This window comes from Branchiostoma belcheri, unplaced genomic scaffold, assembly GCF_001625305.1.
Source record: "Branchiostoma belcheri isolate BF01 breed outbred unplaced genomic scaffold, Haploidv18h27 scaffold98, whole genome shotgun sequence".
Taxonomy (NCBI): Eukaryota; Metazoa; Chordata; class Leptocardii; order Amphioxiformes; family Branchiostomatidae; genus Branchiostoma; species Branchiostoma belcheri.
Window position 1 is genome coordinate 1,188,804 of NW_017804664.1, and position 27,342 is coordinate 1,216,145.

The 27,342-nt window shown below is 41.5% G+C and overlaps 1 protein-coding gene and 1 pseudogene across 1 annotated transcript; both read left to right on the forward strand.

Annotated features, from left to right (window-relative positions):
• Nucleotides 1-853, forward strand: part of LOC109461977 — a 3,751-nt pseudogene extending 2,898 nt beyond the window's left edge.
• Nucleotides 854-4,724: 3,871 nt separating this feature from the next.
• Nucleotides 4,725-17,964, forward strand: LOC109462038 (fatty acyl-CoA hydrolase precursor, medium chain-like). Its single transcript, XM_019758534.1, has 11 exons — nucleotides 4,725-4,819; nucleotides 5,833-5,974; nucleotides 6,621-6,825; nucleotides 8,929-9,108; nucleotides 10,886-11,160; nucleotides 11,775-11,853; nucleotides 12,815-12,991; nucleotides 14,361-14,544; nucleotides 15,494-15,554; nucleotides 16,131-16,289; nucleotides 17,342-17,964. Exons 1-11 carry the CDS (start codon nucleotides 4,732-4,734, stop codon nucleotides 17,619-17,621), a joined length of 1,830 nt encoding a protein of 609 aa, XP_019614093.1. The 5' UTR covers nucleotides 4,725-4,731; the 3' UTR covers nucleotides 17,622-17,964.
• The last annotated feature ends 9,378 nt before the right edge of the window (nucleotides 17,965-27,342 follow it).

Here is a 27,342-nt window from a genome sequence, read left to right on the forward strand (position 1 = left end):
TGTCGTCACGTAGTACTCTAGACTACACACCCACCCCCCCCCACCCCCACACACACACACACAAACCCACAACCGATCCGGGAACACCTGAAAAGGAGGCTAAAATATAGAAGCAATACTGAAAACAAAAGATCCACTTATACCTCCCCAGGTTTCTCCCGTAGCAGACCTCCTACAAAGGGCCTTGCCACAGGTTAAGAACATCTTCCTGTACCGAGGCCTTCTGGGGACTGTAGACTCCTTGGTGCATCTGATGGCCGAAGGTCGCTATTGGAAGTACTGGTTTCAAACGTCTCTCAAGCTAGATTCCTTCTACATCAACAGTTTCAATGATTTGCTTGCCGCTCCTCTGTGGGAGAATCCTGTATTTGTGTCTATTCCTGTCCCACATGGCATTGTGTGGTTCTCAGTATGTTCTTGGATTGATTTGATGCAAAAGGCTCACGAGCTTACAAAGAAAGATCCGCACCAAGTTTTCCAGGCTATCCTGAGGTACGAGGAGTTGTGTAAGTACAAGGAAGAGATGGTCCTGAAAGTCATGGAGGGTCTCGGTATCAATTGTGTTGACGATGGTGCAAAGGAAAATATACGTAAGGCGTTTGAAGTAAACAGTCAGGCAGGGCATCCTCTTGCCAGTAAGGGTTCACGTGGGAGAGGGTGTTGGGTAGGAGAGTGGGAGATGGGAATCATTAGTAAGATTTTGGAACATCTCAACATGGAGATTAACGAACCCGGTTTTGTACTCAATGGAACTCTCACTCAGATCTGATTGCATTCATGTTCTAAAATGGTTTGTCGAAACGCGAAACAATTGAGTGTGTTTGTTTAAAGTTAAAACGTTTGGTCCAACACACACACAAAATTCTCTCACCTAGAGCTTTCGACCAGTCACTCTGGTCTTCCGCAGTAGACTGACCCAGTGAAGCTTTTCACGTGGCTTCTTTGAAGTGTGACGTCAACACTGAGTCAAAGGTATCTTGTAGACCCTATCACCCTACATAGAACCGCGACGGGGGCCGACATCGTCTACCAGATACCTTTGACCCAGTGTTGACGTCAAACTTCAAAGAAGCCACGTGAAAAGCTTCACTGGGTCAGTCTATCTCTACTGCGGAAGACCAGAGTGATTGGTCGAAAGCTCTAGGTGGGAGATTTTTTTTTTTGTGTTGGACCAAAAGTTTTAACTTTAAACATGTAACTACCAACACAGATGAACTTTCACGATAATTGAGTGTGTTTTTGAAATTGCATTATATATTTATCAAGCTTGGAAGAACGTAAAACCTTCATTTGTTCATAAATGTCTCCTTTGGTTTTCTCTTTCCCGGACTCATTCACATGTTTAAGGTCAGTTTATGTACTTCTGAGTTACATTTAAGTACTCTTGACAATTTGAGTTGACTTTGTACACTTTTGACTCTTATGCCGTTATGTACAGATTATGTTATGTACAACTTTGTATAAAGTTTCCTTTGATGTCTCCAGCCTGACATTTGATTTGGACTTGGATTTATGTTTTATGATTTCTGTACCTATGTTTATATGTTTATGTTCCGGTATGTTATAATACCATATGGGCTATTCATTCATGCAATTGCAATATTAACATAATAGTTTTCCAAGTATTGGTGTATGCTTGCAGGCTACAGGATATATTTCAATGCATTTAGAGTAGTGTTACAGTAAAGATATTCAAAGTAGCACAGGAAAGCGATAGACAGGAATTAATTAGGATTTTGCTTTTGTTTATAAATATGCAATCCATGCTACAGCAAGAGTACCTTTTAGAAGAAAAGGCAAAGATACAAGTGCGTTATTGTATGTATATGAAGGAACGGGGATAAAGACCTGCCCTATTATGCTTCGGTCCCAATTGAAAACAAGAAGCCATAGGCGACAATTCTCCGTGAAGTATTATATATTGCAACAAAAAGAAGTAGCCATTGGCGACAATTCTCTGTGAAGTGTGATAAATCGAACAAAGAAAAATTGTTTAAACGCGCGTCGGCTCAGTCATCTTAAGACGCAACAACCAATCAGAGATGCGAGATGCCTACACGTGACGCGGGAAGGGCGCGCGATGCCCGAAATATTTTTGCGTCAATATTCAGCGCCGTGATTCAAGAGATTAATACCCGGAAACAATTTTTTTCTTGTTTTGAACGCATTAACATGCATTTACGCTAATCTAGTATGATTCAGGGTTACTTTTTTTTAACCTGCCATGGCCAGATTATCTAAAGATGTGTGTTTTGTGTGTACAATCTATAGAAAGAGAAATGTACATCAGGTCCGATCATCCGATTTTCACGTTTCGGTTTTTGGACTCGGTTCATGAACGTATTTTGGTTTGGCTCCTGGAATGTGCAAAAAAATGACTCCCGGGACTGTCTACAGGGAACACTCGCACATTCGCGGTGTATCAGGACAGCGCGACTGGTCGTCATTAGCGCAGTAACAGTTGCATAAACGGACGAAACCATTTCAAAGAAATGGGGATGTTTCGAAAATAAGCATTTACTCCAATATCAAAACAGCTACGGTAAAAATAAAAAGACGTGCATCATCCCGGACATAATGCAACACCACATGCGAAATTACACAGAAATGCGACGTACGGAAGAATGCGTTTTGGCTGCGAACATCTTCCAAAAAACTTGGCATCTCTTAACCATGGGCAAAAACATCTGGAACCACTTATAAAAACCACCCCGTATCTGCATGAACTTTTTTGAACCCCACTGCTATTCCAAACAACGCGTTTTTCTGGACCATTCCAATTCGCCTCGTAATTGTAGGGGTGCGTCTGCGATATTACATTGACCGCGAAAGCAGCAACGGCAAAAATACACATTCGTGCATCAACACGGGCATGCCCGCAGACGGCGTATAAAATTGCGTGCCGATTACACAAAGAGAACCCAGTGTTTTGACTGCGAACATGAAAAATCAGCCGATTACAACACTCCGTCCGGAGGTCCTGACCTCCTTCACGGAGTAAAAAGGGGCCCTGCCGGGTAGTCCCCGGATTGTTTTTGGCACTTTCGGGCGTGACCCGTACGTCTGTACGTGGCCCCGCGGGACACCCTGTGGCTACCGGGCTATTTTGGGGCCCGGCGGGGACCCGAGAATAATTTAATTCTGAATTCTACCCGGGCCCCGCTGACTAAAAGAAGCCGTGACCTCACCGTGAGAACACCGAGAGGTACCCCCCGGTTGCCGGCAGTCCACCGGGACACATTTTACGTTACAGACCAGAGAAACAGAAAAAAGGTGTGTACTTCGTAAACACGGGTAAAATGTATGACGTCACAGATCGAAGGATCACAACAAAAGCGTGAATTCTGCATTACGTATAGGTCAATACAACACATCGTCAGAGAATCTGCCGGGTACCTGCCGGGTACCTGCCAGAGACCGACCAAACAGGTGATAACATTTTTAACAAAATGCTACTGAAGGAAACTTTTAATTGTGACCACGACAGACGATGCCCGCCCGACTCCTGAGCCCGACCGGGGCCGGCCGGGGCTACATCCCCGACGGGCACCGGCCCAATTGGGACCGAAGCTTAACGGGGTTGCTCTAGAAAATTCCATAACGATTCCTACGGGTTAGGAGTGAGTCGGCCCAAAGTCTGCTGGCGATCGCCGATGTCTGATACGGTTCAGCTGCGCCAGCCGAATGTTTGAACATGTTCCCACGTTTTAGTGGTGTCACTGTACTTGACTATGGCAGACGACTTTTTGAGTAGTTGGTATACTTGTACAATTAGTTGGCCGATGATTGTTGACACCATAATCACATCATAAAAATAAACATATTATAACAATACAATTACCATGAAATGAAAGAAGTCGAATGTACTTGTGTATACTATACGTTTATATAATATACAATAATAGACATTGTGTAAGACTGTCAACATGTGACCTGTTCTTAACCGAGTGGGGTAAAATGTACAACAAAGTTCTTAATTGACCATTGACAAAAATAGTACGTTATCCAATAAGTAAGGAAAATGAAATAAAACTTAGTTGTTGAGTACTCAGAAAAATAGTACGGTTCTTAATACAAACATGTGATTGGAGGCTGTATTACAAAAAAATGCAAAGTCATCCGACTGCGTATACAAACGTAACACGGACTATGTACATTCACGAGTTTCCCATCCCCAGGATGCATTGCGAAAACAGGGGTGTAAACCTCATTTGCATAGGACAGGTAGGCACCGGAATGATCCTGTTAACGTTTAACAGCTTGTTTTTTTAGTGTGTTTTGTGGGGCATCTTATGTTCAACGTTAATTAAATTACTATGGGTTGAATCTGACAACAAATAAACAGTGATTTTTTTTTAATATGTGGTTTGTAACGTTATAGTGGTAACGCTATACTGATGATGTAACGTTACAGACCACATGTTTCAAGTTTAAAAGAACACACAAAATCCATACTCTATTTGTTGTCAGATTCGACCCATAGTAATTCAATTAATGTTGAGCATAAAATGCCCCAACAACTCAAAACTCAGTGAAAACCAAGCTGTTTAACGTTAACAGGATCATTCCGATGCCTTCCAGGCCTATGCAAATGAGGTTCAGACCCTGTGTTTTCGCAATGTATCCTTGGGATGGGAAACTCGTGAATTGCATAATTACGAGTAGTAAGTTTTAGGTGCCGGCCAAAGGTCATGTTGCCCTCTTACGAAACCTACGGCCATTCCAAGCAAGATGGCCGGCTCTAGAAGTCGAGCGCCCGGTTTTCGTGCGTCTACAGCCCTCATACTTGCGGTTATCTTGGTTCTTACATGTGGATCAGGTAGGATTAGGCCTCTATTTTTTGAGCGTCTGCATTATAAGGCGTACCGAGTTGTTTTGAGTCGGTAGCCACCCTGCTCTAATGCCTTTGTAAAATCATCGGTGAAACGTACTGTTGATTCGCCCCTCTAAATCTACGAAGCAAGTTAATTATATGTTGACAAATATTTGCATTGCAAAGTCCAACACTGATTGTAAAATAGGTTAGAACGGAGACTACCGTTATGTCAGTGATCGAAGACTTAGCTTTTTTAATAGACTAGACACCCTTTGGATACAATAAACTTTTGCAAGGACAACTGAAGTTATAAGCATTTGCGGTTCCCCCATACCGACCATTATATTTAGAATAGAAAATTGACCTTTGACTGAAAATTGACTGGTATTTAATGGATCATTCTGTCAAGCAATATTTGATATCGGTAAACGATGCTCTAAAGTGCCCTTTGGCACAATTTACAACAAATTAAGTCAGATATATTTTTGGTAAGATAACGACAATGCATTTTGGCGATGTCATCAGAGCATTGTATCTTGGGCACTGTATTGAAAGGCGAACCCAAACCCCCTTTAAGGTACCCTTTTTTGATCTGGACGTAGTGGGAAACGTTCCTTTCCTGAGAAAAGAACGTCTAGCCAATTGTGCCAAGAATCGAACCAGTGACATTTAGATTCCGTGTCAACTACAAGAACATATACACTGCCTGTCCTTGGATTCTGAACCAAAACATGTACAAAACCCAAAATCACCCAGCAATATTTACGCGCGAAACATAATTATAATGGTTCAGCTTTTTTGATCCAGAGCTTTGGTAGTGCTCACAGTTTTCACATGTGTTATGGTTACATGACCTTCTTGACAGCTTACAGTTACTGTTTCCATTGCACAATAATAAACCATTTAATATTATGGTAACTGAGAGAAATGCAAAGTCACTATCACACATGGTTTATGTCTGAGTCGCCAAACTCTTGTTTGACAAGGGAATACAACGTCCATATCCCCCATACTAGATGCCGCTGTTGTCTCCACCACCCATGGTGACGTCAGAGGGTCAGAGTTCATGACCTCCGGTGTTGTCGGAAATGCCGTCTTTGACCGAGTTTTCACTTTCAAGGGGATTCCTTACGCCGCCCCACCTGTAGGGGACCTCAGGTAGGGTGTAATATTTCTGTAAATTGAACACATGCCGTGTTTAAGGTTAAAACAATTTGAGTCTTCCCCAATGACCCTACTTTCTTTGACCCCAGGGCTCATTCACTATACACTTAGGAGAGGAGTGCACTGTATTTTTCTAGACTTAACAGGTACCAAGTCTTCCTCAAAATCATGAAATGATGGCAGTGCAATGCAAACAATAACCCTAACAGCAACCACCGTCGCCATGGCAATGTATGTTTTCATTGCCAGTCTTGTAGTATATAGATAGGCAAGACAAAACCAAATGTAAAAAGTCTTTCTTTGTGGGAAATGTTGCCTTTTTGGAGCTGGATGTTACAGGTAAGGGATCTTTAATTTTTATTTTGTTGAGAAAACAGACTTTCGGCCATGTTTGAAACGTCCAGCACAGAAAATAAGATATATGTTTACATGCATTGCTGTGCTGTCCATGGGAGGTCAGAGGTCACCCTCCATTGTAAACAAGGATTTTAACGATGTTAGGTGCGTAGGATTTTGAAATTTTGGGCTTAATGGACAGTTTAGATAATTTGCTACCCACTAGATGCCTATTTCCTATTTCTAGGCTGTGCCCTGATAGGGTTTTTAATGTCGTTTAGAACTGGATTCCTTTTGCCGCTAGGTGGCGCCCTCCCCAGGACCCCAGCAGCTGGACAGATGTTCGTGACGCCATAGACGTCGGGCCCAGATGCCCCCAGGTCGAGTTTCCATCGCTTGATCAACCGATCTACAACGCGCTCTTTGAGTACCAAAGTAGCACCACTAGTGAGGACTGTCTGTATCTGAACGTGTACAGTCCAAACATTTCTGCCACTGCAAACATACCTGTAAGTTAACATTGTACAGTTCATAGAGTTATTACAGTTTCATAGATGTTCAAAAGTTATACAAATATTCAAGCCGGGGCCCGGCTGGGCTGTTTCGATTAACGGAAAATCAACATTTTATAAGTATAACATAGTTTACGCAAAAAATTACCGTTATTTTTTGGTACAAATTTTTGTCAACTTTTTCGTGCTCTGTTGTCTTTTTTGTATCGTGCGTTTCGTTCTATAAGACTGTCCGGCCGGGCCCTGGATTGGAAATGTGACCCCAGCATTAATTCAAACAAATTCTCTATATCCTCCATAGCTCTACATGTAGGTAGTTCTTCAAACTTACAGCATGTATCCTCACAGTTATGTTGATTGAACTGTACATGCTGTCTTATCACGGTGGTCAAAATTGGGCCCCGATCTCCCCACCTGCAGTAGAACCCGAACCATGTTCGATCTGACGTAATTCGAATAGAACATGGTTCGAAATGGGGTCACCCGCGGTCATTTACAGTAAACCTGGGTCTTCCGGCCCATTTTTACATGTGTACCTCCTAACAGAAAAAATCCACCTTTTGACAAATATAAGCCATTTCCTGGACAACTACATGTCTGGCTTCATTTTGTAGTGGGCTGGAACATGAAACGAAGCTACTGCCGTTATCGTGGGTGACCTTGAAGATCGCAATGCTTGTACTCGCTAGCCTAAATAAACACTAGTCATATTCGTGCCGTATGACATGCGTGCAAAACTCGTTTAAGATTGGAAGCATGGAGAGTCCAACATATGTCATTGACGGCTCAAAATGACCGTAATGGGTTTGTCCAGAATCGTGTCTTAGGGATTTTCGAAAAAGGACCTTGATTTTGAATTATGAGCAATTGAGTGCGAAAACTGTCAAAAAAATGCCGTTTTTTCACATTTATGTCGCCAAAAACTATACTTCAAATAAGAAATTAAAAAATTCCTAAGACACGATTTTTTATCTTATTCCTAGTCGTCGAAAAATATAAAAATCGGGGATTTTGGGTAACATACGTAGCCAATCTTAAACGAGAAAAATCGTCTTTCGGAGCGAGAGTTTTCAAAATTAGTAATTTACCGTAAACAACTAACATTAAAACTATGTAAAGACGATAATTTCATTTTATTCTGAAGGAATTTACCCTTCAATACTATTTGTTTATTTTCAAGTGTTTTACGGGTAGTCCAAAACAGGCCAAACTTGCGTCTTGTAACCTGATACCTTTTCGAACCCCCCTAGCAATGGGAAAGAATACCGTAGTGACAGACCGCCGTGTATGTTGATGCAATCACTGTTCTATGATGTAGTGGAGCAGATAACATCAAATTTTGGAGGAATCTTTCAAATTGTAATACAAGCACCAAACTTGGTACAAAACGTCATGAGACATTACTCTTTTGAAAAAGTACGCGGGCCACTTGATTTGACTTTTGGCTTTTTGGTACTGCAGCCGACCTACCGGGCTTTGTATCCCCTGTTCTAAACATGCTACAGGCATGATTTTTAAATGATAGAAAGATGTTGGGGTAAGAAAGAAGTGACGTAAATGAAGTGTCTCTAGCAGCTTGCGTTGGAACTGCAGAAGCGTTTTTTGCCGGTGCACAATTTGCTCTAAGCTGCAGTACCAAAGTCAAATCAAGTGGCCCGCGTACTTTTTCAAAAGAGTAATGTCTCATGAGTATTTGTACCAAGTTTGGTGTTTGTATCACAATTTGAAAGATTATTTCTGTTATCTGCCATACTAATGAGTAAACTACTGGCTGACTTACTAGTAGGCGATGAATTTGCATATTATTACACCGCGAGTAAATTGCACAAGCGGCTGCGTTCGTATCTGACAGATCGCTCATAAATGTCAAAGATAATGAAATAACCTTTAATTTTCGCTTTTAACTTACACCAATGCATCGATAATCATTTTTCTAATTACAACGTATGAAGTATAAAGGTTTCGTATAATTATGCAGATTAGATCCTTATTTGCATAACTTTTTCAGTTAATTCTAATTAACACCAAATGGCAGTCTTACTATAACACTGAAGGTCATTCTAACAACTTCTTATAAATTATGCAAATCATGCATTTTAGGTGATGGTGTGGATACATGGCGGTGGTTGGACAGAGGGAGCTGCCGACTCCTACCCAGCAGAGATCCCCACGTCGCTCAATAACGTCGTCATGGTAACCATTAACTACCGGCTGGGTAACCTGGGCTTCATGCCGACTCGGGACGACGACGCACCGGGCAACTTCGGTCTTCTGGACACGGTTAGTGTAGTTGCTATCCCTTGCTTTACCAAGAAAGTAGACATTAGGCCGACATAACATCGACCATAACCCTTGTCTTGCTGGGATTTTTACACAATATTTTCAAATAGTTTTAAGTCTTAACAAGGAGTTCAGAAAAAAAAAGGAGTTTAGAAATCGCAAAGCCCATTCAAAGTGTATGCTATCTTACTTACTTAGACTTAGTTCCTACCGTGCATTGCACATTGGGCAGCAAGAATCCTCCTCTCTGCTCGGTCTTTAGCCAGAGTCTCGGCATTCTTCAGCGACACCCCTCTACTCTCCAGACCTTTTGGAGGGTGCGTCGCCATGTTAGATTGGGCCTCCCTCTTTTCCGGTTGCCCTCTGGTTTCCAGAACATAGATGTCATGGCATGGCGGCCTGAGGTCATTCCGAGGACATGTCCAGCATTCTTCATCCTCGCCTCGTTGACAGTGATGCTGAGTGGTTTTGTACCAGTTCTGTGGTATGCCCCCTTTTAGGTGATCCTGTCTCTGTATCTTATGTGTAAAATTTTACGTATGCTATCTGCATATCTAATATTCCAATAGCATTTAAAGTGCTAATGCCAACAAAATACGACGTTATCAGATTCTAGTTGACATAACTAAGTTACCTGGATAACAGATACGTTTACAATAAATATGTACGGTTCTCCTGTTATATTCGGAATTTTAATTTTCTTGTTCGTCTAACTGGAAATGTGGAAATGCCAGCACAAGCCTGTCCTAGCAGACAATTTGCATTATCTATTTTTTTAAATGCATTTTTTCCTGAGCTGACATCACATCAAATCAGAAAAAAGCACAGAAATGCAAAAATAAACATAGAGATGCAGAAAGAGAGGCCAGAGGCGGGGGATTGGGAATCTTGCCAGAGCATCTCCAACAAGAGTTCCGAGATCTCATACCTCCATGAAATACGGGCTTGATATGTAAATGTAAATTTCTTCTTTAATTACGCAAATGACCTCTGCATTAACATAAGATATGCATCGTGATGTTAACTTTTGATTAACTTAAAGATGTCCCAAGTATGACATTCCCATCATTCACCATTGAGAAATCATAGATTTTTTTCATTAATTATGCAAATTAGGTCATCATTTGCATAATTAGTATATGTTGATGTTCCATCTGCCATAGGTTACATACATTACATGTATGGAAGTTCTATAATGTAAAACACTGTAATTATAGAATTTCCTCATTAATTATGCAAATAAAGTCCTTATTTGCATAATTTGGACTTATTTGCTTTCAAAGATTTCGCCCGAAAGTCCCCTGCAATTCCTGAACAAGCTGCTAGGGGGACCAAACCCACACCACTTATTCCTGACAGGAAAAGCTATCTGTCACCAAAATTCAAGACCATAGCATGTTTAGGACCAAAGATACAAAAACCGGAAGTTCTGCTGCAGTACCAAGGTCATCCACCAGGAAGCCCATATTTGACCTTGACCTTTGTCTTCCTAAGACTTATCAGCATACCAAATATCATCACAATCCATAAAGGAGTTATGAAGTTATGCTGACTACAAAGTTGCGGAAACACACACAGACACACACACACGCAGACACACACACACAGACACACAGACAGACGCCGCCAAAAACAATACCTCCTTTTTTCATGGAGGTAAAAATGCACTTTTGGATGCCCGTACAGACTCAATTTCTCAGTAAACATGATTGAAAATTGAGGGTACTTTGAAGCGTAAACTGGTTTTAACCATAAACCCAACACTGTCCTGTCACAGATAAAGGCCCTCCAGTGGGTTCAAGCGAACATCAGAAACTTCGGAGGAGATCCCGACAGAGTCACAATCTTTGGTGAGTCGGCTGGAGGATATTCCGTCTCTGTGCTGGTCATGTCTCCCCTGGCAAGGGGCCTGTTCCACCGGGCCATCTCTCAGAGCGGCGTGGCGGGAGTTCCAGTGACCCAGAAGGGTGACATCACACAAGCGGAGTTCCTTGCTAGAGGGGTAAACTGCACTACGGCCAATTATAATGACATGATGAGCTGTCTGCGAAGGTATGTTCGAAATTTCATCGTTTAAACGTTCAGTGCAAGTGTTTTAAAATTCGTAGTGCAACGTCCTATGTGTTTAAACGTCCTGTGTGTTTAAACGTCCTAATAAGTATGTGTTTAAACGTTTAATGTGTTCTAACGTTCAGTTTGTTCAAACGTGTGTGTGTATGTGTTCAAATTTTCAATGTGTTCTAACTTTAGTACGTTCAAGTGTGTGCATGTGTTCAATTGTTCAATGTGCTCGAACGTTTTGTGAGTATGTGTCTAAATGTCAAATATGTTCGAACTTATAGCGTACGTTTGTTTAAACGTTAACTGTGCTCAAACGGTCAGTATTCATATTGCATGTTCTGTGTGTTTTAAAGTGCACATTTTTAGAGCATAGGAGGTGTGTCTTTAAATGTTTAATTCTAAATGTATCATTTCCTTCAATATGAAACATTTTAATGCTTTAAAATCATGAATAATATAAGACACTTTTACTTAATCAATGGTATCAATGATTTTGAAGTTTTCTTTAATAATACTCCGTACATAATACAGTGAGTGGTTATGCAGTGCCTGTGTGAACTTGTATTCTGAGCTGAGATAATCAACACATCGGTTTTTCCTAATAGTTTACCAAGCCAGGACCTCACGACGATTATGGTTCAGACAGTGGTAATCGACGGCAGGTTTCTGTTACAAAGTCCTTGGGTAAGTTTGTTTCATCATTTTACCTCCAAGTACAAAACTTATGACAACGTTTTTTTTGCTCTTTTATCACAATATTCTTCATATATTGCTAGGCACTTTAGCCTGAATACTGATTCTGACATCGGTATTTTTCCTTATGTTGTTCTTAACGCTGGTGATGATGGTTAGAAGTGGATATAGCCACTCGTCCTCAATGAAAGATAATGAGATGTAAGAGATGTTAGTTCCCTCAGGAAATAATTTAGTTTATTGTGAACAATTTATTGACAACGTCCCGTCGATTCAGCACTAGAGTCTGTTTATATTATCATCATTTTTTACTAATAAATATATTCATTTATTTATTTCTTCATTAATGGTTGGGTAGCCCATTCGGTCTGTAGGAACTGCTTTCTAATGGAGCCAGTATACATGTATATTTACATATGCCAAGACATGGTTATGATAAGTCAAGCAACAAAATCGGACAACTAGTAAATAATAAACGGTGCATCAAACCAAACGGAGGTCCATACATCAAAATTGTTATAACGTTGCAATGAAACACAATGTGGTCATTGAATGACGAAATATAATCATAATGTCGTTATTTAATGTCATTGTATATATTGACACAGATTTTAATTGAAGCATATATTGGCAAAACATGGTGACAACGCACTTTTATAAGAGTTACTTAAAAGTAACTCTTATATTCATGTCGCCGCCAACACATACATGTAAGACAATACACAATGCATAGGACAAGCAAAGCATAAATTAACATTTCAAAATTAAAGGAAATAACCGTAAGTAAGCACACATATACAAGGACTGACAGGACTGGTATACCAAGATACTGAAAAAAATGATTGGATTCTAACAAAAATGTATATCTAGCAATATTTTAATGGTATAACGTTTTGAAAGTAGAACTATTTAAAAGTAAGTGTATTAAAAGATGTACCCTAATCTTTCACAGAATCTGATGAACCACAAATTCATGAACAGGGTAGATTACCTCCTGGGGACCAACAATGACGAGTTTGGTTATCTCCTGGCTGCCTACTACCCGTTTATTGACGATGATGGGATGACCATGGCAGAATTCCAAACCAACTTGCCGGCTGATCTGCAGCAGTTCGTCAACCAGTTCCCGGTAAGTGCCCAACCTGACACCATATAAGTACCAGAGTTATCAACCAAGGATTGAGGTGTTCAAGAATTCATTCTTTCCTACAACTATCGCAGAGTGGAACTCACTGTCACCAAGTACAGTAGGGGCACTGTCAATAGATAGCTTTAAACAATGTCTAGAGCTAGAAGTTCAAGGGTTAGGTGTAACAAGTCGATCGGTGTAATATAGCCAGCTGCCGCCGCGCCGCGTGCCTGCGAAGCTGGTGTGTTACGCCGAAAGGCGGTTATACCGGCTATACAGATACAGATACATATTGCCATTGGCCGTTGCAAAATATATCTCTTTTTATTAGAAAAAGGCACACGATACATTGCAATTGCGCATCTTAGTCCAGTCGTATTAGTATTATAACAGCTCAAGGACCAATAATGAATTGTTTAAAGTTAAAGCTTTTGATCCGACATAAAGAAATTCTCTTAACTAGAGCTTTTAATCAGTCACTCTGGTCTTCCTCAGTAGACTGACCCAGTGAGGCTTGTTACAACGCTTCGATAAAGTTTGACGTCAACACTGGGTCAAAGGTGTCTTGTAGACCATGTCGCCCCCCGTCACCTGACGCCATATTGCCATTGGCCGTTGCAAAATATATCTCTTTTTATTAGAAAAGAGCACACGATACATTGCAATTGCGCATCTTGGTCCTGTCGTATTAGCATTATAACAGCTTAAGGACCAATCAAGTTTAATCCGACACAAAGAAACTATCTCAACTAGAGCTTTTGATCAGACACTTTGGTCTTCTTCAGTGGACTGACCCAGTGAGACTTGTAACTTGGCTTCGATGAAGTTTGAGGCCGCAGAACACAGTATTTATGGGCGAACCCCGTAGTAGTCCGGGCATAAAGTAGTGCTGCACAATACTAGAGAAGGGTGCAGAGATTGGTCTGTGCATGACGTCGAGATAGAACCTGTGGTTAATGTTAGAGGAATACGTCAGTTTTGAGACTGTAAAAGTTGAATTATGGTGCGTGTTCGGCCGGCGTAGATTTGCGCTTGGATACTTGTCCCGCCTAGTACTGTGCGTCGACTGCAGTTCCATGACATCCGCAGTGGCGCTAATAAAAGAGAACGAGCCGGCAAATTTAACCCAATTTTCACATATTTTGTACACTATACCCAGAAATTAAACATATCAAAATTCTGAACCTAGCTTGTGCACCCTACTATGATTTTCAGTGAGTCGAAGTGAGTCATTTTGGGGTTCTTAACTATAGAAATAATTAATTAATTAATTATTTGAGAAACACACACACGACACCAACATCAGCTATTTTTGTTATGACCAGCATTTTAAAAGCATTCCTTATAACTAAGTTGTACTTTTTTGCAGGCTGCTGGTAGCGTCGACATGATTCTCCAGCCTGTTATAGACCAGTACGTGGACCCCAACATGGCGGACGATCCGATCTACCTACGTGGCCAGTTCTTGGAGCTTCTCACGGACATGTATTTTATTTCACCTACAACTATGATGGCTCATGCACAGGCAAGCATGCCAGCAGTAACATGGGAAGGTGAGAAGGTTTTTATTCTTATTGCACATCCAGTACCTTCCCCACCACTCACATCAACGCACTAAGGTTTGCGTTTTTAGCGGCAATCTTTCCATATTTAAATCACGCCTACTTCTTAATACAAATTGTAACAAATTTAAGTTAAATGTGAGACAGATTTGACTGCAACCCAGGCCTTGACCTCTTTGAACCTACATGTGCGCCAAGTAACACCAGTCAATTAGTCTTCGCTCACGACCCAGCCTCCGATTCGCTTCATGATGTTTTCAACATTTTCTAAAACATTTGGCTGTCGTAATCGAACAATAACCAACCTTGAATAGCAAAGTTCTTTGATCACAGGCTCACGGCCATCTATTTTTCAAGAGCCGACGTTTCGATGGCCGTCTGTCATCTTCATCAGGGCAATTCTGACTGGTTTACTGTGCATTGACGCTAGATGTTACTTGGTGCAAAATTAATGGTTGGTGATCAAAGAACTTTTCTATTCATTCGTTTATCAACCTGATAAAATCATTTAGAATAACCAAACTTATCAAGCACTAGCCGGCATTGCCCCCGACATCTTAAAAACATGTCGCATCGTAATACAATACGTCAGATGAATTCAATTATATTCTAAGGGGAGGTATCCAATACAGTGTTAAAAAAGAAAAATACATTCATGTTTCAAATAAAGTTGAAAGTTGAAAGTTGAATCATGTTAGAGAATAGTTAAACCTTTATGCTATCACTGATATATATTCTGTATGTAATTTGTTGCATACATATATTCTAACAGTAGGATGACGTTATCCATACAGGTATTTAACTTTGTTAGATCTTTGGTTGTAGAAAACCATACAAAAGTCACTGTACTTCTTCTTGTGTCAATAAAGATATTTTGTCTCGTAATCCCGGGATTTGGAAACACATAGAGATCTATGTATTGCTTTGTTTCGTTTTTCAGCTCAACAGGTTTACCAGTACGAGCTGCAACACACTGCCTCGGTCTTCTCTTTCCGTCCACCGTATGTACACGTTCTTTTTCTTGTTTTTTTTTTTTTTTTGGGGGGGGGGGGGCTCCATTGGTGATTTTGAACATGGAAATGTCAGGGAATTGATGATTCTACTGGGTAGAGATCCCGATCGGATTTTCGGATAACACAAACAAACTTTTGTCTTGTTATCTGGACGTCTTACAAATTCTATACATGTAGTATATGAGATTTTAAAATTACCCCTTGTGCTTGGTAAGAATTTGAAAGAGTTCGGACCCCTTGCAGAGTATTCTGGAACAGCAGAGGGCGTCTATTTTGACCACTTGAAGAATCATGAAGAACTTAAGAATCGATGATAGATTTTTTTTCGTTACAAGGATAGCTTTGTTCTTTCTATTTCATAGTTTTTCACTTGCTGATGTCATTTGCTGTTCCGTTATTTGTTAACGTTTTTTCCTGTTTTGTTAATTGCTGTTTTGTTATTTCTTGTTGATCGTGTGTCAGTGGCAGCATAAAATTATCAAATTCCAACAGTTGTTTACCACCGTTTCTTGTGCTTTTCTTTGTTGTTTACCAGTAAAAAAATACGTTATACTTTACGTATAGTTACACGAAGGTTGACCACACAGACGACTTGTTCTACCTGTTCGGGGTCCCGCTCCTGCGTGACGACAAGGGATCGTACTGGAAGTACGGCTTCACCCAGGAGGAACGGGACCTGAGTCTGGACATGATGGCGTACTGGGTCAACTTCGCCACAAACGGGTACATAAATACATTTGTTATGGAGTAAACGTTTGTAGTGAGATTTGACTCAATTGAAAAAAAAGTAGACCTGATTATTTAGCACATTTATTTAGCTTGTATTTGAAAAAGATAGTAAAAGACGAGTAAAAAGTGTTGCTAATGAGTAATTTGTACTTTTAGCCCAATAAATTATCATATATTAGCGAAAAATGAGTTAACACCCCTCTAACTCATTTTTTTCACTAATATCACTAATAAGAGACCTCATACAACCTTTTAATAGTGGAAAAATTAGTTTAAACCACTCTAACCAATTTTCTTCCATAATAAGAGACTCATAGAACCTCTTACTAGTGGTAAAATGAGTTAACACCCTTCTAACCCATTTTTTTACTAATAAGAGATTAAAAAAATTAGAGGGGTGTCAACTCATCTTTTCACTAGTAAAAGATTGTATGAGGCCTCTTATTTGTGAAAAAAATGAGTTAGAGGGATGTTAACTCATTTGACCACTAGTAAGAGGTTCTATGAGTCTCTTTACTATCTTCTGTGTGTGTGTGTGTGTGTGTGTGTGTGTGTGTGTGTGTGTGTGTGTGTGTGTGTGTGTGTGTGTGTATGTGTGTGTCCTTTCGTGCTATTGTAGATGTGTTAAGACCTGAATTAACTAGAAATTTAGCAAAACGGTTAGTCGTACCATCATGGGCCAAAAGCTAACGATCTTCCCCCATCAACCTCTGCCTGGAGAGTACCCCAAAGTGCTTCACTTGCCAATGACAACCTGACCCAGATGTACATTAGGCTGTTATACATTAGGACGTTGTATATTGACATGTTGTACATTAGGATGTTGTACATTAGGATGTTGCCCTAATGTTGTACATTATTGAATTTTTCAGTATTCAAATTAGACGTTTATTTGGTATTAATGTAACTCGTACCGTAAAGTGACATCATGTTGGTAAGTGATTCAGTTACCACAGAACGCAAAATACCAGGCACAGGTACTCTGAGATTTTGGATAGATATATTGCGGAGGAATATAATTTCTGATTCTTTGTTACTTTTTACAGAGACCCGAATGACTCCGAAGGATCAGCGCGCGTGCGCGACCTTGTCCACTGGCCACGTTACACGTCTGCATCCGGGTCCTACCTCCAGCTGGACGTGACGTCATCTGCTGACGTCAGGCTCCGAGAGTCCCGGATGAAGTTTTGGAACGAGGAGGTGCCGAGGCTGCTGGGACAACATGTCCACGCCCACCGGGCTGATTTTCACGATGGGGCCTACAAATCTTCCTGTAGCCTTCTTATTCTGGCGTCTACACTACTTATCTACTATCTGGTGGCCTGAGTAGACTACTTACACAATTTCTATCAGTCAGAAGTTGGTTGGGCCTTCTCCACGAGAGCTATTCTTAGTCAATTTTGGTTAATGTTAACTCATCAATTTAGCCTTCGGGCTGCAACTGTTATGATATAGTTGATGTCACAATAAAAATATTACTGGAACATTTCATCATGCACTGCCTCTAACGTGAGAAAACCAATCCCAGAACTATCAATATGGGAAAATATCTTCTATCGTCGCTAAAACAAGTCCCGTTCATGCTGTTGGCATCAAGAATTCTCTGTCACTGTGAAAACAAGTTATTACAGTCTCCAACACTATAGTAACAGACAGTCATTTGACATTATATGTACAAAATCCTTCATCTTAGAGATGTTTGCCAATAAGCTTTTAGTAGCCTATCATTGCTAAAACTGGTATGAGCAAAATTGTGCCAGGCTAACGCCACATTGATGTTATGTGATATATGCCTGTGTTTTGCTCCTTTAGAATTCCTTGTGAGAAAAAAAATCAACAATACTACCTCTGGATTCGTGCAATTGCTTCCTTAAATTTTAATAAAATTTTCTTTCCTTGCAAATGTGTTCTTAGTGTGACATATCTCTATCTAGATTTTCTCGACGAAAGCATCATGTGCTTGATATGCGTTAATATGAATGTCCTTTGTTTTTGCTCCTTGGAGGATTGGTAAACAAACACAAGGCAATGTTTATACGAAGTGATATGTGTGTAAGCTAATATTTTTATTTAGATAGTATTACGTAATCGTTAGCTTAACTAAGGTATGTCAACTACCAGTACGACCAGTGACCCTCAATCACAAGCCCTGTAACTTGACTGGGTCAATGACCTGGTGAACAAATGCACAGTCCGTTGCACAACAATCCATGTGCAATGACGTGAAGCTGTTCTCAGCTGTCAAAAAGAGAATAGCGTGTCTAAGGCTTTTGAAGCGTCTGTAAAGGAGTATAGTTTGCCACTCAAAACAGTCCTGTTAAACCTTGCTTTTACTCGCTGTGCGTGTTTAGCCTTGTTTCTTGCAAATCCAGTTTAGGCCACAGCAAGTAAATTTTATGGATGACATCCTCCGCAGACTCCAAATCCAATGCGAGCGGGCGAAAAAAAAACAAGGCGGACCGGAAAAAACAAGGTTTCTATATTTTAGAATTTTGACTCAATCATTGTACAAATGGTTTTGATTCAGTGGGAACATCAAATATACACAGCCAGCATCACATATCGCTGCATAAAAGTAAGAAACAAAACATTGAATCAGAGCCTTTCCTTGCCTCCCCTCTTCATAGTTATCTGCCATTCACGTTCCGGCATGGCAACAGACATCATTGCCCATTTTCGGCATGTTGACAACTGTCAGAAGGCAACAAAATTTCTTGTTTTTTTTTTTCAAAATCAGGTGAAAATTAATGCGCGCGCGGATGTCATCCATGAAAATTACTTGCTGTGGTCTTAGTCTTAATTTTCAGCAGTTCTGTTTAACCATTGTCCTTTTCGGACAGTGATCGTGGTATTTGTATTGGTAAGATAGAAGATACGAATTTTATATTTTGTTTGAAACTAGACCAGTACGTACCAGGATTCTCTTTAATTTTGAAAACAAGTATCCAAAACCATGGTAACAGACAGTTCTCAGTTTGACTATGAATGGCACATATTATTAAGCATCGATCAACAGGATTATTTAGGACGATTTACCACATTTGTGGAAGGATTGACATAACAGGTGACTATCACCTTTTCAAAGATGTCAAACCTGAGACCAGACTGTAATGTTTGAACCACTCACACCGGGAAGGTCCCCTACTCTTTTCGATAAGTGTGGTGGGTTCTTTAAAGTGCGTGGGGTGTGGCTCTCCCAAACACGGGACCTCCATTTAACGTCCTATCCGAGGGATGTCCCTAGCCGAAGCTAGGTACTCATTTTCACCTGAGTAAAGTGAGGAAAGCCGTGTAAAGTACCTTCCCCAAGGGTACGAGTACAACGTCGCGGCGCATGTTCGGACTTGTTCGGGTACGACCCGGAATCGTACCCGGGTCTCCCCGTTTTATAGTCCAGTGATGTACCACTACACCACACGACGCCCTCCAAAATTAATGATTCCAATTCTGCTGCTGAGATAGAGTTTTGTAAATTAGAGGCTCGGATGGTGGAAGGGTTACATAGGGGCTTTACGTAGCCAGTCTAATGACCATAGACCATGTTTACAATTGCCTAAAACATGTACTATATGTTTTGCGTAAATGCACCATTGTTTTACTTCCACCAGACTGGCCTGTAATGTTAGGAGAAAGCAGTATGTACCATTTTTAAAGTCTTTGGTATGGCTCGGCTGAGGATCAAACTCACGACCTACCGAATTCAAGGTGAGCACTCCACCCACTTTGCACCGACTAGTACGGTTACCGTAACATGCACCACGTAAATATAAATTCTGAAGACCTGTTGGCCTTGCGGTCATTGCACCTTTACCCTGGTGTTCATACGGTCATTGTTCATACGGTTCATATGGTGTTCATACGGTCAGGGACATTGTTTGAATAGTCGCATGGCTAAATAATGTATATATGCATCGCTGCACGTGAATAGTGTGTTATTGATACGTCAAACCGTGGACTGAGCAAGTATGTTTTTTATCGTGCAACCTCTACCAAGATGGCTGGTTGGTATGCTAGCTCCCGATGTCTCCAAACCTATCTGCTCTTCTCAGCAGTGATTGTGGCTTTAACACGTGGATCAGGTAAGGCTTGTTTTGTATTAAAACTTTACGTTACTGGTTCACTGTGTGTACTGGCACAAGTGAGGTGCCACAGTTCACTGTGCACGCGCTGAAGCTATGCATGCGTTACATGGATCACTGTGTACTGAAGCTTTGTGTTACTGGTCCACTGTATACTCTATGTCAGGGCCTACCGGTTCACATGTGTACTGAAGCTAGGTGTCACTCTGTATCAGCTGTTTACTGAAGTTAAAAAAAAGGCTTGTTCTGCATATGTAGTAAATATAGAATACTACACGGTGTATTCTGTATCGCCCTAGGTACCAGTCCGACCCTGACTCGGCTCTCCGAACGGCGGAAGGCCGAAGATTTAGAAGGAAATAATTTTCAACATAAGGCGGTCATTTTTGTCCATACAAGCACGGAAGTTTAAGTGGCTGTTCCTTATTGTTGGTATATTAACGTACGCACATATTTTTTTACGTGTGTGTGTGTAGGGGGTGGCTCTATTTGAAATTCATTTCCGAGCCACTGTCTTTGTCTAATTGTGGTGACTAACTTTCATGCTTCCAAACTACGCTGCATGCCCATGCAAGTGTTCCCTATTTTAGCACCGATACAGAGGGTCGACCATTATAAAATTCATGATAACAATGTTCTCCAAGCACACGTAAATTCCTGACTGGTAAGAAGTGTGTGAAAACAACACGTTGCAGTTAAAAATCCAATCTTCACACAGGTAAGGTGGCAGTGTCAAGAGTTTAAGTATCTCTTAACTGTGTACATAACATCGCTTAACAATAGCTGTGGTTATCAAATGATGTTGCCTTGTATCCAGTTTTGTTTAGCCTTGGTTCTTAGCTGTCCTGTTTAGCCTTGGTCCTGAGCAGTCCTGTTCAGCCTTGGTCCTTAGCAGTCCTGTTTAGCCTTGGTTCTTAGCTGTCCTGTTTAGCCTTGGTCCTTAGCAGTCCTGTTTAGCCTTGGTCCTAAGCAGTCCTGTTTAGCCTTGGTCCTAAGCAGTCCTGTTTAGCCTTGGTCCTTAGAAGTCCTGTTTAGCCTTGGTCCTTAGCAGTCTTGTTTAGCCTTGGTCCTTAGCAGTCCTGTTTAGCCTTGGTCCTTAGCATTCCTGTTTAGCCTTGGTCCTTAGCATTCCTGTTTAGCCTTGGTCCTTAGAAGTCCTGTTTAGCCTTGGTCTTTATTTAAACAGGGTAAAAACCTTAGTGCTATTTAAAACCACTGCTTTTCAAGAATGCCCTGTAACAAAAAGTTACACATTAAAAAATATGAAATCGTCACATTAACTATACATAACGTTACAAAATAATCAAGCGTCAAAACAAAATCGCTTTTCGTAAATCAATGTCGTTAAGCCGGGTCAAGGATAGGAGGTCAGGGATCAGCAGTGTTGCTTTAGAAGCTCCCTAAACAAAGGATTGAAGAAGGTGCATTGCTAACCGACGGGCCCGTAATGTTTTAATAATCGCTTTATTACTCCGTGAAGGAGGTCAGGACCTCCGGACGGAGTGTTGTGAACGACTGCTTTTTCGTGTTCGCAGTCAAACCACTGGGTTCTCTTTAAGTAATCGGCACGCAATTTTATACGCCGTCTGCGGGCATGCCCGTGTTGATGCACGAATGTGTATTTTTGCCGTTGCTGCTTTCGCCGTCAATGTAATATTGCAGATGCACCCATACAATTACGAGGCGAATTGGAATGGTCCAGAAAAACGCGTTGTTTGGAATACACGGCACAAAATCCCTAGTTTCCGTGTGAGAAATTGCCGCACACTTTCCCGGATATTTTAGGTTTCCGGTAGAACCCGGGGGTTTCCGACCTGCACACGAAACGTGTCCAGTCCCGTACATGTCCTGTACACTCCCGGAAATGAACCACTTTTTGTGTGCAGGTCGTGTACTGGACGTTATATGCCCGGACACGATCCCTGTACATCCCCGTACACGGCAGGAAATGGCCGTGCACCGCTCCGTGCGTTGCTGGAATATGCATAATTTAGCGGCAATTATCACCTAATTATTCTCCACACGGCAGCGGAAATTCGCCGTGTACGGGTCGGACCACTGCCGGTACCTACACCCCCCCCCCCCGGCCAAAACCCGCCCCGCTCTCGGGACCGGTTGCTCCCGTTCCCGGGACCCGTTGCTCCCCATTCCCGGGGCCCTGCTGTTCCCGTTCTCGGGACCCCACTGCACCCACTACGGGGACCCCCCTTCCTGCTCCCGGGGCTTTGCTGCCCGGCTCCCGAGAAATCGCTTCCCCCGCTCCCGGGACACATTTCGATGTTTTAGGAACACATTTCATTCATAAAAAAAAGTAATACATGTTTATACTTCATTCATCGTTTTATTGGTATAAACAGGATCGCCATTTACAGACTGACAAAAATAACGCTCTATGTATAGTGTATACACGTTATGCACTATGCTAACACTATACAATAATGTAACCTGGTACTTTACAAAAATGTGTAGCCGAAACATAGAAACAATAGCTTTTTCCCGAACTAGACTTCCAGGGACTAGACTTTTAAAATCGTTGGACCCGGTGTAAACTCAGAAATTACTAGTAATTAACAGATTTCTCTAACTTTAAAAAGTAAACTAACATCACATCTCATCACAGTCACCTCCAAATAGAAGTCCATTTTAGCAAAAAATGTCAAAAAGTAACTAATACTGACATATCATCAGGTTAAAAGAGGAAAATAGCCCTCAGATCATGAAAGTGAATGGCGCTTACTCAAACAGTCAAAAGACTAAATTTTCAATAAACAAAGAAGGCCTCAAACAAAGTTCTTCAAAATACATGTACGTGTAGCAAAAACATAATTGCAGACCTAACGTGAAGTTAAATGAGGCTTGGCAGAAAACAATATCACGTCATTACAAAAAAAGATCATTTGCTCAGAAATTAATTACATGAACACGTATTCAATTTACATTGTCGTTAAAGACAAGCTGTCGGTTTCGTAAAGTTTGCGTTGTCGCCTCTACAAAATGAGGCTTAGTTGTACATGTAGATTGAAGGCCAGGAGGTATGCCCCCCCCCTTGCTTCAGGGGACCATAGCGAAATGTTTTCATCCTGGAAGGACAAACTGCTCCATGTCTGTCTGCGGGATGGCGTGGTGTTGGTGTCGGTTGTGATCGCAGTCAGGCCGGAGCGGCGTGCTGGGCGCGGGGTGCACCCCGGGCGGGAGTGCAGCGGGGCCGGCCTGGGTCGTCGGAGCCTGCCGGGCGCTTTAACACGGCACCCTCGCCTTTAGATCTGAGCCTGGGTGTGCAGTCTGCCTGTTTGCCTCCAGCCTGGCCTGCAGGACATGGAAAAACGAAAATCTAAGTCAAAAGTCGAAGGCATTTTTGAATTTCATTTGAAGTTACGTGTACATGTACTAGACGTTTTATAAACAAGCCTGGCAAAGATGCGGACGTCTGTATGGACACATTTCGAGGAGAAGTCATTTATCATTTTTAACGAATGTTTTTTAACGTCAGACAGCAACAATTTTGTCCAGGTGAAAAGGCTCCATTCATCAAGCATCAACGTCTACCTGTTTCTTTTCATTGTAATCATGGGAACAATACAAACACAACATTTCCCTCGGTAATGAAAACAATTCAAATTGTCAAGAGCCTTGTCGGCCTTCGTATGCAAAGATATACATTTGCATAGACTCACCCTCTTCTGTGTGACTGCAGTGACCAGTCGCTTTTCTTTCTTTCTTTTCTGAGCTCTCCGACAGCCTGGCGATAAAGTTTCTTCAAATCGTCTCAAAGTATCCCAAATCCGCGCCTGAAAAAAGTACATATGTTGTGAGCAACATACAAACTATATCGATGTACTTCTAAGTAGAAATAATAAACTATGTTATTAATCAGTAAAAAAAATAGTGTACACTTCTTGCCAAAATAAATATTTCTGCCGGGAGTGTAAGGAAATATCCGGGGCCGTACACGCGGAGCCCGGAAATCCATGGACGCGACCAGGACACGGCGAATTTCACGGGCGTGTGCGGGACTGGAAACTCTTGGAAACGTGGTTTTTCAAGCAGTGATAGCAGTGGGGGGTGGAACTTCAAGCAGACGTGCGGAGGGTCGATAAGTGGTACCATAGATGTTCGCAGCCAAAACGCATTGTTCCGTACGTAGCATTTCTGTGTAATTTGGCATGTGGTGTGCCATTATGCCCGTGGTGATGCACATTTTTTTATGTTTACCCTAGCAGTTTTGATATTGGAGTCAATGCTTATTTTTTAAACATCCCTACAATGTCGTTGAAATGGTTTTGCCCGGGTATCTGACCGGCGGCAGTAACACTCGCGCGTGCTGGCCGCAACTGTTGGACTTTGGCATGGCCAGTCTCGCTTAATAGGTAACAGGCACGGTAAGACGGTGGGGCTGTCTTTGTTACTAGTGACACGACCATGATAGATAATGATAGTCCGATCTTTATGTGAATGCAATGATTGTGTGTGTGTAAATAAAATGAACTTCGAGCTTGAAGCACAGTATCTTTACACGCCCTGGGAGCAGTAATGGATTTGGGTCTTTTTATGTTTTATCATTGTGACGCGCCCTCATTGTATTAACCGTTGCCTAATGTCTGCACAGTAGGTCTGGCGTTGACGCTTGGGATTATTTTTGTTGCAAAATATAAAATTTCACGGAGGATTGTTACCTATGGCTTCTTGTTTTGATTGCTTTTAATGTACTTTTTAAGTGTACTTTTTCATCGATCATGTGTATTGAAACACGCAGTTCAGCCTATGGCTCTGATGTGTTTGATAAATTAAACTTTTAATATCATTTCATATGGTTTCCCAGACGTGCACTACGTACATATACATTCTGCCGACCGTACCTGCTGGCCTTGCGGTCATTGCACCTTTACCCTGGTGTTCATACGGCCAGGGACATTGTTTTGAACCGTCGCTTGGCTAAATAATGGGTAATTGTTTAAATAATCGCTTGGCTAAATAATGTATGCATCTCCGCACATGAATAGTTGGTTATTTATACGTCAAACCGTGGCCTGAAGCAGGCGTGTTATTTACCGTGTAACCTCTACCAAGATGGCTGGTTGGTATACTAGCTCCCGATGTCTCCGTGCCTTCCTGCTCTTCTCAGCAGTGATTGTGGCTTTTACACGTGGATCAGGTAAGGCTTGTTATGTACTGAAACTATACGTTACTGATTCACTGTGTGCACTGTTACAAGTGAGGTGCTACCAGTTCACTGTGTATTAAAGCTATGCGTTACATGGATCACTCTGTACTGGAGCTATTTGTTACTGGTCCACTGTATACTCAATGTCCTACTGGTTTACAAGTGTACTGAAGCTAGGTGTTACCGATTCACTGTGTACTGAAGTTTAAAAAAAGGTTCTTATGCATATGTAGTAAATGTAGTAAATATACCATACTACACGGTGTATTCTATACTGCCCGAGGTACTAGCCCGACCGCGGGTCGGATCGCCCAACGGCGGAAGGCCGAAGCTTTAGACGAAAATAACTTACGACATGAGACGGTCGGTTTTACCATACACGTATGGGAGTTTGATGTGACTGCTCCCTATGTTTGGTTTAGTAACTAACGCACACATTTCGGGTGTGGGGGTGTGGTGGGGGGTGGCGGCTGTCCCTCTCTTTGAAGCCTTTTTTCCGGCTAAGTTTCAAACCTTCAACCTATGGCCGCATGTCCATGCAAATGTTCTCCATTTTAACACTGATACAGAGGGACTATTCAAGAACGATGTTCGTCAAGCAGTGTTCAAATTTACGTGTTAGGACACGTAAATTCTTGACTAATGATTTTAAAGAAATGAGTGAAAAAAAACGCCGTAGTTAAAAATACAATATCCGATATAGAGGTAAGGTGACAATGTCAACACTTTTAGTCTCTGTGAACTGTGTACATAATAACGCTAAACAATAGCTGATCAATTGCTGTTGCCTTGTATCCCGTTTTTTAGCCTTGGTTCTTAGCCCCCAGAAGCCCTGTTTAGCCTTGGTCCCCAGAAGCCCTGTTTATGCTTAGGTCACATTTCAAAACCGGGGCCCGGTCGGGCTGTTTGTACGAACGAAAAATTAACTATTCTTATCAAGAATATAGAGAAATAGAGCCCATGATTGTTATTAAGAATTTTTCGATGTTTTGTTGTCTTCTGTATCGTAGTTTTCGTTCCCAAAAGCTGCCCGGCCGGGCCCCGTATGGGAATTGTGACCACAGCATTAGCCTTGTTCGTTAGCATTCCTGTTTAGCCTTGGTCCTTAGCAGTCCAGGTATTGTTTCTTAGCTGTCCTGCTTAGCCTTGGTAATCAGCAGTTCTGGTAAGCCTTGGTCCTTAGCAGTCCTGTTTTAGGCTAGGCTTGGTGGAACGTGCCTTGGGTTATTCAGGTGACGGACAAAGATCGCGTACGTTTGTTTGCTGAACAACACGTTCTTGACAAGATGGCCGGTTGCTATAATACTAGTTGCCGGGGTCTCCGAGCGCTTTGGGCTTTCTTAGCGGTAATTGCGGGGCTTAAAGGAGGATCGGAAGTGTTAGGTTTGTATATTTTGAACGGACGTTGATCTTTAGCATTTGTTTTGACACATATTTAAGACAAATTTCATCTCTTTTCAAATTTGAATTATTTTTACGAGCAGTTATACAACTGGGGCTCGTGATAAACCGATCGTACCTTTTATGATTTAATAAAAAAATTATATTTGTTCCCCCATCTTTGAACTGTTTCTGTATGTAGCCTGTTGGGTGAATACCGGGTTTGAATCATGGCCGTTGCCTAGGCAACCAAAGGGCGTTTGACCAAAGGCAATACAGAAAATTGACCTTTGATCAGTCCACAGAATAAAATGGTAGTAGAAAGAAGTTTATTGCAAAGAAAATAAACGTGCAAATTATGATCTATAATTGCTCATTTGCTTGTGTTATTAACATTTTACAATACTTTGTTTGCATTAGATGCCGC